This window comes from Epinephelus fuscoguttatus, linkage group LG4, assembly GCF_011397635.1.
Source record: "Epinephelus fuscoguttatus linkage group LG4, E.fuscoguttatus.final_Chr_v1".
Classification (NCBI taxonomy): domain Eukaryota; kingdom Metazoa; phylum Chordata; class Actinopteri; order Perciformes; family Serranidae; genus Epinephelus; species Epinephelus fuscoguttatus.
In genome coordinates, this window is record NC_064755.1 from 32311645 (window position 1) to 32329665 (window position 18021).

Sequence of the window (18021 nt, forward strand, 5' to 3'; positions counted from 1 at the left end):
TCGATGCAAATGCTTGTATCACTGGATTTGTGACTTAACTGCTGATTTTGTGGAATCCGTGTAATCCTGTTGGATACTCTTTTCCACGCTGCCACTGCAGTGTGTCCTGACCAAATATGCAATTTGACAGTGTGAATAATGTTCTATGGTTTTTCCTGTTCACTGGTTATTTAATGGTGCTTTGGAGGAACTGGGGGAAGTGATTTGTACTGAAATTTCATTTAATTTATTTATACAGGAAAGGTATTGAACTAAAATTAGGGGTGTTATAGTTAAACTGGCCTGGACTAAGTGTAAAAATATTTCTGACCATAATTGTTTTTGTAAGGTAGCACAGGGTTAAGTGCATGTGAATTTCATCTGGATGTGTTTCTGTCTCGTGTTGTGACTTAATATGAATTAGAGCAGCAAGTGTAGGAGAGGAGTCATTGTTTTGGATCTGAAAGTAAAATATAATGGCTAGATGATTTGGGTAGTGGTGTGTCCAAGGGGGACGTTGGCTATGGATGCTGTTGATATTGTTGGTTTGATAGTTTCCTGGATGGCAGGGGACCAAACTGGGAGATGGTAGGATATTGTTTAAAGAATGATTGCATGTAAATATGTGTACGAGACAGTATGGGTGAGATTTGTTCTGATCTTGTTATACACATTAAATTTCTAGTTGAGCTTCTTCGTTAACTTATGAATGTGGCTTTGATAAGTGAGATGTGAACTGAGGAATACTCCAAGATATTTGTAGGTTTCTGGCAGCGTTGTTGCTCAGTGTTGTCTCTAGTTTTAGCAGAAATGGCCCAGTGGTCCAGGCTTCATTTACATCATTTGAAAATAATTCTCCAAGCTGGATTTGTTTTTCTACAAATGTAAATAATCATGACGACTCGCACCGAATTCAGACACTGATGTGCACTCAAATGACACAAGAGAACACATTTAGAGGCCCCATGAAATGCTCTGACGCGTTCTTCCCAAATACAAGGATTGTATTTACTATTTGACACCTCCCAAAAAAAATTAGAAGCAGTATGTTGACTGTAAAGACACCGGTGCTCATGTTTGCCGCTCTCTGGTGTCTGTCCGTTTACAACCACTAGATGGAGACACAGCTGCGTGTTTGATTTGGAAACCACATGAGGCGAGGTGGATATGATCTCATCCCAAACACAGTGCTATAAATAGCATGAGAGGAATGATACTGTAAATACTGTATGTCAGCATTCAAACTGTGTTTATATTCTTATGAGCTTGAGCCATCTGAGTGAGTGTGTTTGTAGTGTGGTCAAATGAAAGTAGCAATGAGATAAAGCAATGTGTCCCTCCCTGTGTTTTTTTTTTCCGTGGTGTCTGTGTTTGTGTGTGGCCGCCTTGTCCATGTGTGTTGTTGTTGTCCCCTGCCGGGCTGAGCCTGGCAGTAGGCAGTGCTCATGAATCACACCTTATCGGGGTCCTCTACTGTCGGGAGGTGCAGTGACTCAAACGGCTTGGCTGAATAGTTCTTGAATCACCCCCTAGTTAAATCCTGCCCATATAGGCAGTGAGAGGGCGGCCGTGCTCGCTGGCGCGGCATGCTGCTTTAAAAGTCAGATCTGCCGATACACACTGTGCTCCTACATCTAAGCCAGGGCTCATTGGCACTGGAGGCAATTAAGTTCACCCATGCAAGTCAATTCAATTATGCATCTGTGATGAGCCCTGAAATACCACAGAGCAAGACGTATGGTGTGGCCTCACACTAGGCCACTTTGCTTTTGCTAACCCTCCCAAAAAATGTAAGGTTGACTCTTGTTATTAAGGGAATATTGAAGTTCATATTCTCGTCTGTAAAGCTCACAATAAGCAGAATTTTAATTCAACATTGCAGATCTGTTGTTTACTAAGATGTCAAAGGCTTTTTCTGCATAATGTATTTGAACCTACAACAGGAGGTTCATTCATTATAACTGCACTTTAACTCAACAAAGATCTTCATCTCCATAGGAATCTCAACATCTTTGTTTTTATGTGTGCGGCAGAGAAAAAAAAAAACTAAAAGTGAGCAAGCTGAGACTGAACAGCATGTAAAACTATTGGAGAGTGAACCAGCCAGGCTGTAATGGGAAAATAAATGGAGCATTCTGCTTTGCTGTCATTCTGGCTGTGCATGTGTGTGTGTGTGTGTGTGTGTGTGTGTGTGTGTGTGCGGACACAAACACAATGAGTTCTCTGAGGAGCTGTAACTCAAAGGGATGCTGACTGAGCTGCAGGAGAGAAAAACAAAGAGTTGTTCCTGGGAAGATGGCCGCTCTGGCACTGGATCACAGCTCGCAGAGACGAAGCAGAGGGAGAGTGTGTGTATGTGTGTTTGTGTGTGTGTGTGTGTGTTAGCAATATTTAAAGTAGTGGAAATAGAGGTGTATATCCAAGTTTATACTCATAGAGGATTTCTTAACAGACAGTGGAATAACCTTGAAGCAGTTGATGTTTGGAGTTCACCACATAAGTTACGTTAATATGAAGGATCAAGTTTTTGGGCCTGAAACTGATCGGAGTCCTTTAATATTGTGTATCTGTCGACACAGAGTCCAGTCAGATGCTCATAGTTACCTAAATGTTGAACAAATATTAGGGCTGCACTATGAGAAAAATATGCAATATGTGATAACATTCTTGAATATCGCAAAATAAAAACACTACTTGCAATAGATATTAAGTGTACTGAGTTCTGCCGTCTTGCTGCTGTCGGTATACTGCTAAAATACAACAAATTCATTGTTTAATTAAAGAAATTAAAGGAAATAACTTCCTAGGTTTTTTTTTTTTACTGATTCTCTCTTTAAACTAACCCAAAAAATCCAGAGTGCAATATTGCAGTCTTTCACAATGTGTTTATCTCGCACATTGACATCGACACGACAATAAAAGAACGCTGATTTGTGCAGCTCTGTTAAATATCTGGCACGTTGAAGTAACAGCTGTAGCCCTCTGAATTTGGCTCACCTTTACTTTGTAATCAATTTGATAAGCTTTAATTTGTAATTATGATAAGGATGAAAGATTATGTGGAAGAATGACTACTGAAATCGACGTGACACAATCTGCTGGAGGGAAGAAGACAATATTGTTACAGAGTGAAGCTTCTTTTACCTCATAAACAATCTTTGGCTGAGTAGAGTCAGTGAGCACACACACACACACACACACACACACACACACACACACACTAGACAACAGCCAAGTTTTATTTTGTTCTCTTATCAAGATATGCAGTTTGTATTGTGTCAGAAAATTGTAAATTGACTGTCAAATCCTGTCAAGTTTTCTGTGTATCATTGTTTAATTTAAAGGGGCAGTCCACCCATTTTACACATGTTTTCTCCGGCTCTGGACTGAGCTTTGTCAGGTCTGAGAAAATAACACAGATGACGTCCTAGTGATGTCATCAGGGTCATCTCTCAGCTGCTAGGCGACTGATTATTGCCTCACAACAAGAGGGTTCCTGATTCGAACCCAGGGTGGGAGTTCAAGTTTCCCTGGGTACTCCGGCTTCCTCCCACAGTCCAAAGACATGCAGGTTACGTTAATTGGTTACTCTAAATTGGCCGTAGGTGTGAACACGTCTGTCTCTAAATGTCAGCCCTGCAGTAGTCTGGCCACCTGTCCAGGGTGTACTCCACCTCTCGCCCAGTGTCAGCTGGGACAGGCTCCAGCCCCCCCATGACCCCTAACAGTACAAGCAGGTATGGAAAATGATTCAATGAATGAATGTTTCCTGATAGGGTTCTCCTAGTCAGAGCCACCTCTCGCTCCTCCACGGTACCAGTTTTTTCGCCATAATGTAGTCACCTCTGGCTCCAAAAAAAACAAGATGGCAACGACCGAAATGCTGCAATCGAGGCTTCAAAACAGCAGTCCACAAACCAGTGGGTGACGTCACGGTTGCTTCGTCCATTATTTTTACAGTCAATGGCCATAAGTGATGACTGAGAGCAATAACTTATGTATGAAGAAGCATGTTTTTTGTTTTTTTTTTAAGGAAAATTCTGCATGGTATATCATTGATTTAATTTGAAGAATAAATAAATGCAACATGTCTATAAAATAAAGCTGTACTGCGTTATGGATATGCACTTATTCACCCATTCTTTTCTCTCTACAATACAATTAGACAAGCGTATAAGGCTACCAAAAACTAGACTACTACTACTACCATCCTTTAGCAGTCTCTCAAGGTGAAACAAAATGATGCTTTCAGATGATCCCCAAATGCAGTGGCACGTCTGCTTATCGACACTGGGCGAGAGGCGGGGTACACCCTGGACAGGTCACCAGACTATCACAGGGCTGACACATAGAGACAGACAACCATTCACACTCACATTCACACCTACGGCCAATCTAGAGTCATCAATTAACCTGCATGTCTTTGGACTGTGGGAGGAAGCTGGAGTGACACGGGGAGAACATGCAACTCCACACAGAAGGGCTCCCCTGACACTGGGGTTCAAACCAGGAACCCTCTTGCTGTGAGGCAACAATGTTAACCACTGCATCATGGTGCTGATTTATTTAATCCATTGATATTCAAACCTAATTCCTATTTTGTGTGTGTGTGTGTGTGTGTGTGTGTGTGTGTGTGGTTGTGTCCTGTCTTTTATCTGTATTTTCTCATTTTATTACGTAAAGCACTGAATGAGTTGCACTTGCTGTATAAACTCTGCTGTACAAATAAAGTTATTATTGTTATTAAGTTATTAAATGTAAAATCTGGTGCTATTGAAGCTTGACCCAAACAAAGCACAAAGCATTTGGATTTCTCTGCCTCTGCATCTTAAATTTTGACCTTAAAATTTTTTAAATAATGTTATATATTATCTATTTTATCAGAAGATCCTCTTTGACCCAGGTCTGAATAACACAATGTACAAAGCAGGTTCTGTTACACGAGCAGTGTGGGCGGCAGACCAAGGACTAGTACATTATGCAATTACATTATGCACACCTAATTGCATCACACATTATTTTTCACATCTCTCAGTAATTTATATTGTACTTATGTAATGCTTTTTCATAATACCACTCTAGTCAGAAAAAAGGTGAGCCCTTGAATTAAAGGTATAAATAATATTTTGTTCTGTGTGTCATTGGGAGCAGCTTATATAGAAATGACTGTCATTATATTCATAACTAGCCACGGAGGAGCTAAAAGCACCAACTGTGGTCTTGTAAAGGAACAAAAAGAAGCTATAAGTCATGTTAAAGCCATTCTTGTCTGCATGAGCTCTGCTGAGCGCTGCCACCAGAGGACAAGCTCCTGTGATTATGTGTTCAGTGCAGAGGCTTGCATATCTGAACTAATGTCATGCTCTGCCAGAGAGATATTCCTCCATAATTTGATTCCAAGCCAGGATTGTATTAAAAAAACACCACAGGGTCACAAATGTTTGAATAATTTCTCTAATCATGCAGAACTCTCATCATGAAACACAAGCGCGCACCAGTCCGCTGACAGCAGGTCCAACAGACGCACGACATGATGCGTACGTGGAATATTATCTGTTGTGGCTGATGATGAGATGGTGACGGTTGGAATTGGTCAGGATAAGACAATTACTTCAAGGCCGTGAAAGTGACACCTCAAAGTGGGTCTTTAATCTTCATTTCAATGCCTAAAGGCCACGTGTCTGACAGAGTGGGACGTTATTGATCTGTGTGACTAATTTATTTACTTTCATCTCCATTTTCGTGGCCACACATGTTAGCAGGTTTGACATGCTGTTTGAACCTTCACTGACAGCAGTGTCCTTGTCATGCTCCCTTTAGGTCGATACCTGCGCCTGAAAATGTTCCGCGAGGATCATGGCTCCTGGATGACCATGTTCTTCAGCACCATCCTCTTCCTCTTCATCTTCTCACACATCTACAACCTTTTCCTGCTGATGGCTGGGAGCATGGAGTAAGCCATTCAATCTCTCTCTCTCTCTCTCTCTCCCTCCCTCTCTCTGCCCTTTTTCCCTCATTCTCCGCTTCCCATTTGTAAGAGCCACTGTATGCTCCCCTTTGGCTGGCGTGATTGATCTAAACGTCTCGCCTGAACAGAGACTCGATAGCAGTCTGATTAATCAGCCCCGACTTTAAATCACAGGTAGGAGCAGGCAAGGGGAGGGTGGTTAATCCTGAAAGATCACCTTCAGCACCCACACTTATTCTCCCATGATCTTGACTTATTTTTTGACTCCTGTCTGGCCAAAAACCAAGATGTTCTTGCCATGCCTCTCTCAGTTAATGCCTTGGTTTTTTGCTGCTGTTGCCCTGGCGTACCTGCTGAGAAACCGCTGCACACTGCAGAGCTTGACACCCACACATCAAGCCGGTGACAGGAATCCGTTTATGCATTTGCAATGTGTCCGTCTAGAGGAAGGAAAACATGCCCTTGAAGCCAGCCAGCCAGACACGAGGTCGCTGCGAGGTGATTTACCATTTTGTGTGTTTGGGCTGTAGAAAAAAAAACTGTGTGGCAGGTGTCTATTCAGGTACAAGCTGTCAAGAGGGAGGCCAAGGCTGTAATGGGATCTGTCCTTACAGTGCTGCTTTTCCATATTAACAACAGGCGTCAACTACCCATAAGGTGCAGGCAGATGAAGGCTATTAGCTTGCAGGCAAGGTGTTGTGTTTTTCTATGGCCGGAGGGATGAGTTTGTATAATCAGCCCATCTGTCACTCCGGCCAGCGCTGTGACACGGGCATCCATCTTGTCCATCCTCTCTGGTTGGTCGAGAAAAAGGAAGCGAGCGGCTGAGCGGAGAGGGGCAGGCCCGCTGAGACGATGAATGTTGCTTGCTCAGGGAAAAAAAGTTACATTTGCAGTCGCACCGAGTGCATCTGTCACAAAGAGGATTCCTTTTTACAGCCTCTCATTTCCGCCTTCAAATGTGGAGGAAAGGGGATCTTTTTCTGTCAGTGCATTTCTTTACTGTCAGGGGTGTTTCGCCAGATGACATTCGGATGATACTGAAGGAAAAATAATGAGTTACTCAGACATTTTGAGAGACGTGATATATAATTTATAAAATGATGTATAATTTATATCCATCTAACATGTGCAAGTCACTCTGCTCATATTAGCCGCATCAGTTGTCCAGATATAAAAAGTAGCAGCCGTAACAGCCTTTTAGACGATTAAACTGGCTGACACAACACCAAAACCCGTCCATGATTATTTGGATGTATGCTGAGTAACGACATGAGTTATTCAACGTTGTAGAGCTCCCCCTGCAAAGACAGATGGTGCTGTTGTAAAGCAAGTGAACCCTCAGCTGCCAAGACACCTGCACTTGTCCTGCACCCCTCCCCTCCTTGTCCCTCTTTCCCGCTTGTTTTCTTTCTGCTCCAGCAGTGTGTCCACCGAGGACCCGGGCCCTGCCAAAAACCATTAGTGTTCACATCTCTGTTCAAGACCGACATGTAAGAGCAATGTTCACACTCTGCCAGGATGCCCCTCGGAAGACGGTCTCCGGGCTGCGATAGCATGAATGCAGCAGAGTGAGCAAAAAGGTGGCTGAGAAGGAGGATGGGAGTCAGGGAAGTGCTCCAGCCCTGATGATGCAGTGAAACTTAAGTCTTTTGATCTATGTCCAAACCCCATTTGCATCGCTCCCCCCTTCACTACTCCAACCCTCACCCCGCAGCGAGGCTGTTGTAGTTTTCTCTTTTGCCACGGCACAAAGGAAAAGTACAATATCCCTTTGTGGCTGCAGCTGCCCCTCTGTGGGAGTGAATGGTGTTTTTCCTTTTCATTTATACTGAAAGAACAAGCCGCTGTGAGGTATTATTACTGCCAAGGGTTTTTAAAGGGTAGGTATTTTGGCATGGGTTAGCTGGCTTTGACATCTAGCCATGCTGGTGCACTGCAGGGGATGCTCTTCTGGTGGCTAGACAGGGCGTCCCACACACACAACCACATATTGTTCACGTCTCTCACCTCGCTCAACTTAGCTTGGACACGCATGTGGGCGAGAAAGTGTGCGTGTGAGTTTGTGTGGCGAGGCGGGGGTCGGCGTCTGTCTCCCTGCTGTCTCCCTGACCTGATGCTGTATGCTGCCCGTGCCCTTCGCTCATTAATATGCTTTAATTTTCTTTGACCTTTCAGTCGGTCTTGAGCTTGATTTAATTAAAAACCCGGGATACATCCACAAGGCAAGAAGATAAACGGCGCCACCAGGACTGTAAACAATCACCGATAAGAGATTGTATATCTTCGTGGATGACAAGTATTTATTCATGATGATTAGTCATGTAAAATGGATTCATCAAAGCCATTATCTCTCAGCTCAAAGAGATTTCCAGACTGTGCAATCTTACACGTGTCCCAACAGTGCCAATATTTAAACAGCCACTTCCAGGTCAACAGCTATCAGCCTGTTACCTGGCTTATGTCATATCAGAGGGGGAATAAAAGACCATCCATTATGGCGTCCTGGGAGCTGTAAGCCACACTTGTTACCAAACCCTCACATCTGGGCTATTTGCATTTTAATGTAACTGTCAGATTAGGAAGGGGCTGTTTGTGTGAAACCAAGGGAGTGTGACCGCCCAGGGAGTTTGACGGACTTCATGAATGTTTTGTCACGCCGCACAATCCCATTCCGCCATCTTACGGCGCCATTACCAGCCGAAATCAGCCCCTAATTAGATGGTGTTATTTAATTAAGACGGCCCAATGCGTGGCGTACACATTAATCACGACTAATTCAGAGTAAGGGGGTGGTAAAGTATGTGAAGGTGGAGGGAAGGAGGCGGCAGGGAGTTGGTGGGGGTATAATAGGGAGCTGGAGTGGGACAGTTAAGCTGTAAAATGACTTCTATACTTCATCTGTGTGTTAGCCAGTAAATGGATAGATGGATGGATGTCAGGGGTAAGCTGCGCAATGGAAGAGTGCAGCAAGGGGTGGAGGGAGGGTTGCAGCTGGTGGATATCTTTGATTGGGAGCAGGAGGGGGATGGATGTGGCATTTGACTACAGTGATACCCTGAGTGGGATTAGACCCCATCGTATGAGGGTATTTGTCTTTGTTTGCCGTGATCCTTTGTGCTGCATGCATGCTAGTCCCCCTCGTCAGTCTGTTTGCTTGTCTGGCACTAAGCTGGGGTAATACCATGGACAAATGGATTTAGAGGGCTGAATAAATAGCATGTTGTGGTATGTAGATGCCTCCTGTTGCATGCAATCACTCATGGGACTTGCTGCTGCTGACAGTACACCACCATATTTCTAACAATGGGTCCAATGATCTGGCCTTTACTTAAAGGGTAACGTTGGTGTTTTTCAACCTCGACCCTATTTTCCCATGTTTTTGTGTCTTAAGTGACTAATGGAGACAACAATTTTTGATATTGGTCCAGTATTGAGTGAGGGGGCTGCATCCAGAAGGGGCGAAACAGTGTAACCACTCAAGGCATGTTGCTCTGTCAATTTACGACCACTTAAAGTGCTTATTTTTGGCACTAACAGGCTCAGGTTATTATTCTAAGTGTCCGGCAACTTCACAGCAAAATAACTACAGAGAGAGACCTTTTTGTTTAAAAATAAAGTAAAGCCAGTAACAGCCTCAAAATTGCTAGTGTCAAACCCACCAGACTCCTTTTAAATAAACAGTAATTTTAGCGTGTCTAGAGCCAGCATATTTTCACATTTTACTGTGTCAATTAAGGTTTTTTTTAAAACAAACCAGAGCTGGTGATTGTTGGAATGGTGGAGAGACAAACCAATGAGTTTCATTTTGTTTCTCTTAACTTGGAATGAAGTGTATATATGATTATAAAATTACTGTTGTTGTTGTTGGAGTCTGGTGGGACTGGGGATAGCAGTTTCGGGGCTGTCTCTGGTTAAACAAAAAGGATCTTACTCTTTAAGGAAAAGGTCTGTCTTCGTAGAAATCCTTTCCGTAATGTTGTCACACACTTACAACAACAATCTGAGTCTGTCAGTGGCAAAAACAGGCACTTTTAGTGCACGTACAGCGACAGTGCACAATTGCCCCTTCACGATAAATTGCAGCCTTTCTCACCGCTACCGTCTGCAGCTGTCTTACTCAATACTAAACCATTTTCAAAAATTGTTGTCCTCATTAGTAACTTAGACACAAATAAGGAAAATCGAAGCCAGGTAAAAAAAAAAAAATACCAGTTACACTTTAATGCTGAAATGTATACCTAATAAGCTGCCTGTTAGTTTTAGATATAGATATACACAGAGATAGTTATAGTCAGTGTTTGGCAGTAACGCATTACTTATCAGTTAATATCAGTTTGGACTCTGTGTTCAGCGGACAGACTGGTTCAGGATGTGCTAGCATGGCGGAGGAGTTTGAGGTGTGACCAGACAAAATAATCGACAATTCTCTGTAGCGGAGTTTGGAAAGTTTCTCCGACCACAGTTCAGCGGCTGTTCCTGTGTAATGGGTTACTTTAATAACAGTTTATTTAAAAGAAGCTACATAACAGATACTAGATTTATTATTACTGGATATTGTGATTTATAAAAATGTAGTGTCGTCAACATATTTAAATTTTTTTAATACAATTTTGGCACATGTAGCACAAAAACAGCAGATAATTACTGTTTTTAATCAATTTCTCAACAATATAACTGTCAAATGAATCTATATTGAAATGAATCATTAGTTGCGGCTGTAAATAAAATAATCTGGAGGAATTTCCATGTTTAAATTAACTGTCGTACTTGTCATAATATTTGGAGCAACACCAAAATGCCGTGCGAGACATTGTCACAAACAGCTTCCCTATTCAGACTTGATATAAAAACCTGTTGCTGTTTGTAAATTGCAGTAAATGTCTCACAGTTTAGATTCATTGATCTTTGTTTGCCTTCCTCACTCTGCCACTCTCATACTTTCACACACCCACACCTACTTTCTAAGCATATCTCCAGCTGTCTTTCACACTCCTACACATGCACATTACGTTGGTATCTCGAAAAATGACTCATTACGTATTTAAGGAGTGTTTAGTTGGTGTAAAGCTTTCCCTCCAAAGTCACTTCCTCTCCTCTCAGACTACCTCTGACAGACTGTGGGGCTATACGAAGCGGTGAAGTCGGTCATTTTCTCTCTGATTACATTATCATGTTGTTTTCTGGGACAGAGGGGAGGAGCGTCAGCGGTGGCTGCAGCCGCGCTCGTCCTCATACCTCACTGTCACATAAAGAGAAACAGCCACATTGTAAACAATAAACATCATAACCTTGACGGCGGTGTGCGTCCGCCGGGGATACTGTATATATGGGTTATAGATGAGTGTAGTGTGTGCGTATGTGTGAAAAGAAGGTGGGGAGGGGTGTTGTAGCAGGACAGATGGATTGCCCGTGCATGTGCGCACGATTGTGTGTAATACCACACAGCCACACTGAGTCATCTCTGCCTCATGCCTCACCGTGACTATTCATATCTGATATGTCCTTTCAACATTTTGCATGTTGTTGAAATAACTGTGGTAAATTTTTCAATAAAAGACCAATTGACATCTCTAAATATCACACACAGTGCAGAAGAAGTTATTTTAAGGCAAACAACCAAAAAGTGAGAGATTTTTTAGTTTTAGGTGCAATTAGTTTTCTTACTGGTTGTCTGGAATGATTGATTTTTTTTATGTCTGTTGTTGAATGTTTTTCGATAAACAGAGATTAAGAACACATTGCTACTTCTCAAGATTAAAACAACAACAACAAATACAAATTTAGAACACACCAGGTTTTCTGAAAAATGGCATTGTCACATGAAAACAGACCAAAAACAACAGCTTTTCTCCAAAAGTCAGCATACTGGAGATGCACTGTTTTCACAGGATAGTCGCAATATGTGTAAAGATGAAAATAGTTAAAGTACCTTTTAATGACTACTTTTACACTAGTCCATACCCATTGGTAGCTTTGTCACTTTCTACCTATGCCAATCCTCAATGCCTATGTGCAGTTTCACATAGATTGACCACGTCAGTGAGTAGAAAAACGTGGGACAGACAGAATGACTGACTGACAGAATGACACACTGACAGTTTCCATGATTATACAGCATACCATGCCATGACTTAGTCATACCAAAAATTAGAAAAAAAAAAACCCAAAACATTGAGCCACAGGGGGAGCCACAGCAATCGGTCGCATTTTAGCCATTTTGAAGCATTTTTCTGTTGTTATAGCGCCACCCAGTTGCCAATTAGAGTTAAATTTCTCCAGTCACCTTGAGGCGTCCTGTTCTACATATCTACCAAGTTTAGTAAAAATCAACATGGTGGTTAGGCCTAGATAAGAAATTAGCTCTCTAGCGCCCCCATTTTGTTTGATAGGGTCAATAATGGAGGGGTCCCCTCAGATTATGTGTGGTCATATGCCTACAAAGTTGCGTGGTGATGGGTGAAACCCTTGAGATGTTATACACCTTTATGTGATGAGCCACGCCCTCCACAATATTCATTGCCTTATAGAAGCTCAGTTTTAGTAAGTTTTCCAACTTTTGCCAAGAGGGAACTTTAGATATTGGTCACGCATGTGGGTGAGAAAGTGTGGTAAGTGAAATTTTTTACCAGCCAGGCAGATATTTTACCAGCCAGCCAAATAAAAATTGCTTGTAAGTGTTGTAATATGCTATCAGTATTATTTAGCATGTCATTTGGGTCTTGTATGCAATTCTCAATCAATATTTTAATAGTGTGCACTAATATTAGTAATAATGTATGCTAAAATATGAATAACTGTTTCAACAGTTAAGTGTAATATTTGGGTTAATAAATTCTGTAGTATTCTTACTACAGTGCAAAAAGAATCTTTCATTAAGGAACTTTACATCAATCACTGACTTCAGTCCCCTTTGGACAGTTGAGACATAAGATTTTAGCTCGACCAGACTGCAACAGCAGGGCCTGCCCTATATAAACATGAATGTCTGACCAGTGGTGGACAAAGTATTCAACGACATGACTTGAGTGAAAGTAAAGATACTCTTGGTCAAATATTACTCCAATACAAGTGAAAGTTGTTCAGTCATTTTTTTTTACTTAAGTGAAACTGCACCAACTGATTAACATACAAGTAAAGAACAGTCCCTTCATAAGTAAAGTACAGTCCCTAAAGTGCGGTGAGGTTTGTGGATGGTTACCTGCCACAAAGACAGAAATGTGAACGGCTCGTTTCTCCTCTGACACAACACATAGCCTACCTGTGTGCTCGGCTGTTCAGGTACGTTTGGGCAGCGATCGCAGTGCACCGAAATTCTCGTGCAAGCCTGTTCACATCAGACGCGCATTTCTCCACGCCGATCGACAAGTGGTTCTGCTCCCAGCTGTTGTCTCCGTCACATTTGGGACTGTTTTTCCATCATGGGTAACTGCCCAGCTTGACACATTCACTCGCGGCTCGCGCAGAAAATAGACCAGACGCCGAAACGATCACTGCAGGGCAGCTCCGCAGCCGGTGTGGATGACACAATCGGTTAACATGGGCGCCAAAAGGAAACTGACTTCGCTTCTTGCCGCTTCGAGGCTATTCACAGCGCTTCCGCGGGCGGTGTGGCCCTGGCGTTACGTGACCAAAGATCCTCTCTGCCTGAAATACACATTACTCTGCCAGGAAACCAGCCGATACCAGCACCGTTCTACAGTAACAAAAAAATGCATTTTTCGCTGGTAAAAAAATAACTCGTCAGAGTGGCGAGTGGTCTTAAAAATTTACCAGCCAGAGACAAAATCTACCCGTAATTGGCGAGTGGCGAGTGTTAGTTTTGGACCCTGCCTAGGAGAGATCGATTTGAAGTGTTTTTCAAAAAATTCAAAATGCCGGAAGATCTGTATAACTGGAAGTTATGGGTTCTTGAGGCACATTTGTTCCTCATGAGGAGAGGCATCTCTGTGCAAAGTTTCATGTCTCTACGACATACGGGGCATGAGATATGCCCATTCAAAGTCTGCAATTTCAATCGGCTGCTTTAGCGCCCCCCTTTGGCCAATTGATGTAATATTGCTTCATTTGCATCCTCCCATGACCCTCTACCACTGTGCCAAATTTCACATGGACTGACCAAGTCAGTGAGGAGAAAAACATGGAACAGACACAAAGACACACACACACACACACACACACACACACACACACACACACACACACAGAGGTTTCGTCATTATATAGTAAGATAAGATGATCATATTCAGCATGCGCCGTTGACCTAAAACATAGAGAAACCTATATTCATGTCCCAGTTCACATGGTTCTAATATTATCCCCATTTCTGATCATCTGCCTCAGTGCAGGTCTGTCTTTGATTCTTCCTTCTAATCCTCTGAGCATTATCACATAGGTCATCATTATGTTTTTTCTTTACTTACTAACTACTACATACATTGGATTAAAAACATGCAACATGGCATGGATCGGAGTTCACTAACAAGGGCAGCTGTGGCTCAGAAGGTAGAGCAGGTTGTCCACTAATTGGAAGATCAGCTCCTCCAGTCCACGCATCCAAGTGTTCTTGAGCAAGATACTGAACCCCAAATTGCTCCCGTTGGCTGTTCCGTTGGTGTGTGAGTGTGTTAAAAATTGAATAGCACTCAGCCACCAGTGTGTGAATGGGTGAATTGGGATTCGTCGTGTAAAAAAATGCTTCAAGTGGTCAGAAGACTATAAAGGCCCTATATGAGTGCAGGTCCATTTACTAGCTAGAATATTCAAATTTCTAAAACCAGAATTTGGTGTTTACATGTACTTAACATAACCAGGATACTTGGAGAAAAAAACCCTGAGGTAAAGGAATCATGTGTCTCGTCGGTTGTTAACAAAGGAGGAAGTTAGGTGATGGTATTGTAAAGCAACAAAGTCGGCAGAGGGAGGGAGTTGGGATTGATGCAGGGGTCGACAAGATGTCTGACTTTTACTTGGTGGAGGACTCTCTTTCCTACCGTCAATCTTTTTTTCTTTTTTTTTTTTATTTGACCATGACCACAATTGTTCCCTAATCTTAATTGATTATTATTGTAACCATGACCTCCAAGGCCTCCTAATATTACTATAACCTATGGTCTTTCCTCAACAAGTTATTTGACGTATGAACCAGACCTTAACCACAGCCATTGTCACATCATGAAACAGAGTTATTTTTCCACAGTGATTTGTAACAGGTACAGACTAATGATGTTATCCTGATAGGGGTGTCAGGTCAGAAAATATTTCATACTAAAATGACATATTATACTAACCTTGTTTCAGACTCTTGTGTCCTAATCCACAGATGATAGGGGGAGTGGCGGGCCTGATACAAGGCTGTCCGTGATATCGCCTGATGGTATTCACTCCTGCTCCTGAGCCAGGGGAATGATAAGGACTAAAAGACTCAATCTCCAGCCAGTTTAATATAATACATGGGCTGATGCGGAGCTGAGTGATGAATTGAGATTGAAGTTTTAAGTTGCCTTGGGAGATGCTGTAGTGATAGTGAAAAGAGTGTGTATTGACAGCTTTATGCTCCCTGGTAACTACCGCTGCTCAGCGTTGTATACTGTAAATATGACATTAGATACCGTTGTGCACAGGGAGGGGACGGGCAGTGCATTTCAATGTGGAGCCAGCCAAGGTCGCAATTTAATGTTCTGAATGAGTCCAGCCTTTACAGGGCAGGAGAGGTCACCCAGTTACCGCGGTCACTAAATCACTGGCTGTCTGGCAGAGAAAACAAGTTTATGAAACCCCGGCATGAAGTCATATACGTCCAAATGGACAGTGAAAAAAAAATAATGGAAATCGGAGTATTGATGAGTCAGAGCAGTGAAAGCCCTCTCAGCAGCTGTTTTATAAGCTTAATTATCAGAGCTCCCAGGGGCTTTTGAAATCTTCGAGTCGGGACTTTGATTAAAAAAAAAAGAAGAAGAAGAAGAAATCAAATTAAACCATAAACTTTTTTCTTTAAATTGATGAATATATGAAGTAGTAGAAAGAGCTTGGTTTATAGCAAACACTGCAGAAGAGTTTTGGCTCTGTGCTGCAGTGTGGGCTGTTGATGAAATGGGAAAATCAAAACTGTTTAACTGGGGAAATGCTTTTATAGGTTTATGCTTATAAAACTTCTTTACAGGGCTGCTCCATTACTGAGAGCCTCTTTCATGGCTTAGCTGCATGGTTTCATGCACCCACAGCACTTACACATAAAAAGAGTAATCTGCGGCATTTTTATGTAATAGAATATATATTTATAAACAGAAAATTAAGCACAAACCATTTTGATAATAACCATATAAGCTTCTTTTAAAGTAAAAATGTTAAACGTTTGCTGGTTTCGGCTTGTCAAATATGAGAATTTGAAGCTTTTCTATGCTTATATCATTGTAAATTGAATTAAAGCTTGAACAATTACTCAATTGATAAATCAATTAATGGAAAATTATGACTTTTTTGTATGGTTGAATTACTGAAAATAATCATTTGTTGCCTCACCTTATTGCAAAGCTCTGACTGTAACTGTGTGCTCCAGTTCAGTGGTATCGAATTACTTCCCAGTCTATCACAACCTGATATAAAAAGATATTCAACCTAAATATAATTATAAAAAAACAATCTTGTGCACAGTAGGTGATCCACTGTATGATGATAAAAACATCATTTTGACTGGAGTGAATATAGATGGAAGAGTTATGATCTGAGCAGTGATAGCTGAACAAAGAAAAGAAGAGAACTGTCAGAACTTGAGCTTCATCAAAATAAAATACAATGCAATAAATATTATGGTACCAAAGGATCTAAAAAAACATCACAATGACTTCTGAGCTCTAAAGACAATTAAAGCCAAATAAAAATGAAATGATTCTGCAAATGCAGCCTAATTGTTGTAAAAAAAATGTTTGCCCTGAACATTACTGCAATTCACGGATATGTTACATTTGTATGTTATCTCATTGCAGATATGTTGAAACTTAATGCATATCAGGTGGTTAGCTTAGGCACAAAAACTACTCGGGTATGGTTGCCAAAAGATCATGTTGTGGGTTAAAACCCCCAGGTTAGGTTGGTCAAATGTCGCTGGGAAATGCCACAATGTGTTGGTGGAAAACTCTCATGCTCTGTGGCTCAAACACCGCAGGGAAGTGCAGCGATGTGACTGTGGAAAGCAACCAGGTTCCAGGGCTCAAACACCGCAGGGATACGCTGCAATGTGTTTGTGAAAACACCCAGGTTCTGTGGCTCAAACGCTGCTGGAAATGCTGTGATGTGTCTGTGAAAAACTCCCAGGCTCTGTGGCTCAAACACCTCTGGGAAATGCCGCGATGTGTCTTAAAAACTCCCAGGTTGAGTGTCTCGAACACTGCTGGAAAAAGGCTATGATGTGTCTGTAAAAAACTGCTTGGTTCTGTGGCTCAAACACCTCTTGGAAGTGCCGCAATGTGTTTGTGAAAGACTCTCAAGTTCTATTGCTCAAACACCACTGGGATATGCTGCAATGTGTCTTTGAAAAACTCCCAGGTTGTGTGGCTCAAACGCCTCTGGGATATGCCGCAATGTTTTGGTGACAAACTCTCATGCTCTGTGGCTCAAACACTGCTGGGAAATGCAACGATGTGTCTGTGAAAAGCAACCAGGTTCCAGGGCTTAAACACTGCCGGGACACGCCGCAATGTGTTTGTGAAAACTCCCAGGCTCTGTGGCTCAAACGCCTCTGGGATATGCCGCAATGTTTTGGGGAAAAACTCCCAGGTTCTGTGGCTCAAACACTGCTGGGATACAACGCAATGTGTCTTTGAAAAACTCCCAGGTTGTGTGGCTCAAACGCCTCTGGGATATGCTGCAATGTTTTGGGGAAAAACTCCCAGGTTCTGTGGCTCAAACACTGCTGGGATACACCGCAATGTGTTGGTGAAAAACTCCCAGGTTGTGTGGCCCAAACACTGCTGGGATACGCCGCAGTGCTTTGGAGAAAAATGCCATTAGGAAACGCTGTTGTGTGTCAGTGGAAAAACTCCTAGGTCTGATGCCACAAACACTGGGGGACACAA

At 42.3% G+C, this 18021-nt stretch overlaps 1 protein-coding gene across 4 annotated transcripts in view; it reads left to right on the forward strand.

Moving 5' to 3' along the window:
- Window positions 1–18021, forward strand: part of tmem117 (transmembrane protein 117) — a 68819-nt gene that overhangs the window by 28998 nt on the left and 21800 nt on the right. For all 4 annotated transcript variants that reach the window (XM_049573273.1, XM_049573271.1, XM_049573272.1 and 1 more), the window contains one exon: window positions 5800–5932. In XM_049573273.1, the coding sequence (XP_049429230.1) occupies window positions 5800–5932 (133 nt within the window). The remainder of the gene's footprint in view (window positions 1–5799; window positions 5933–18021) is intronic.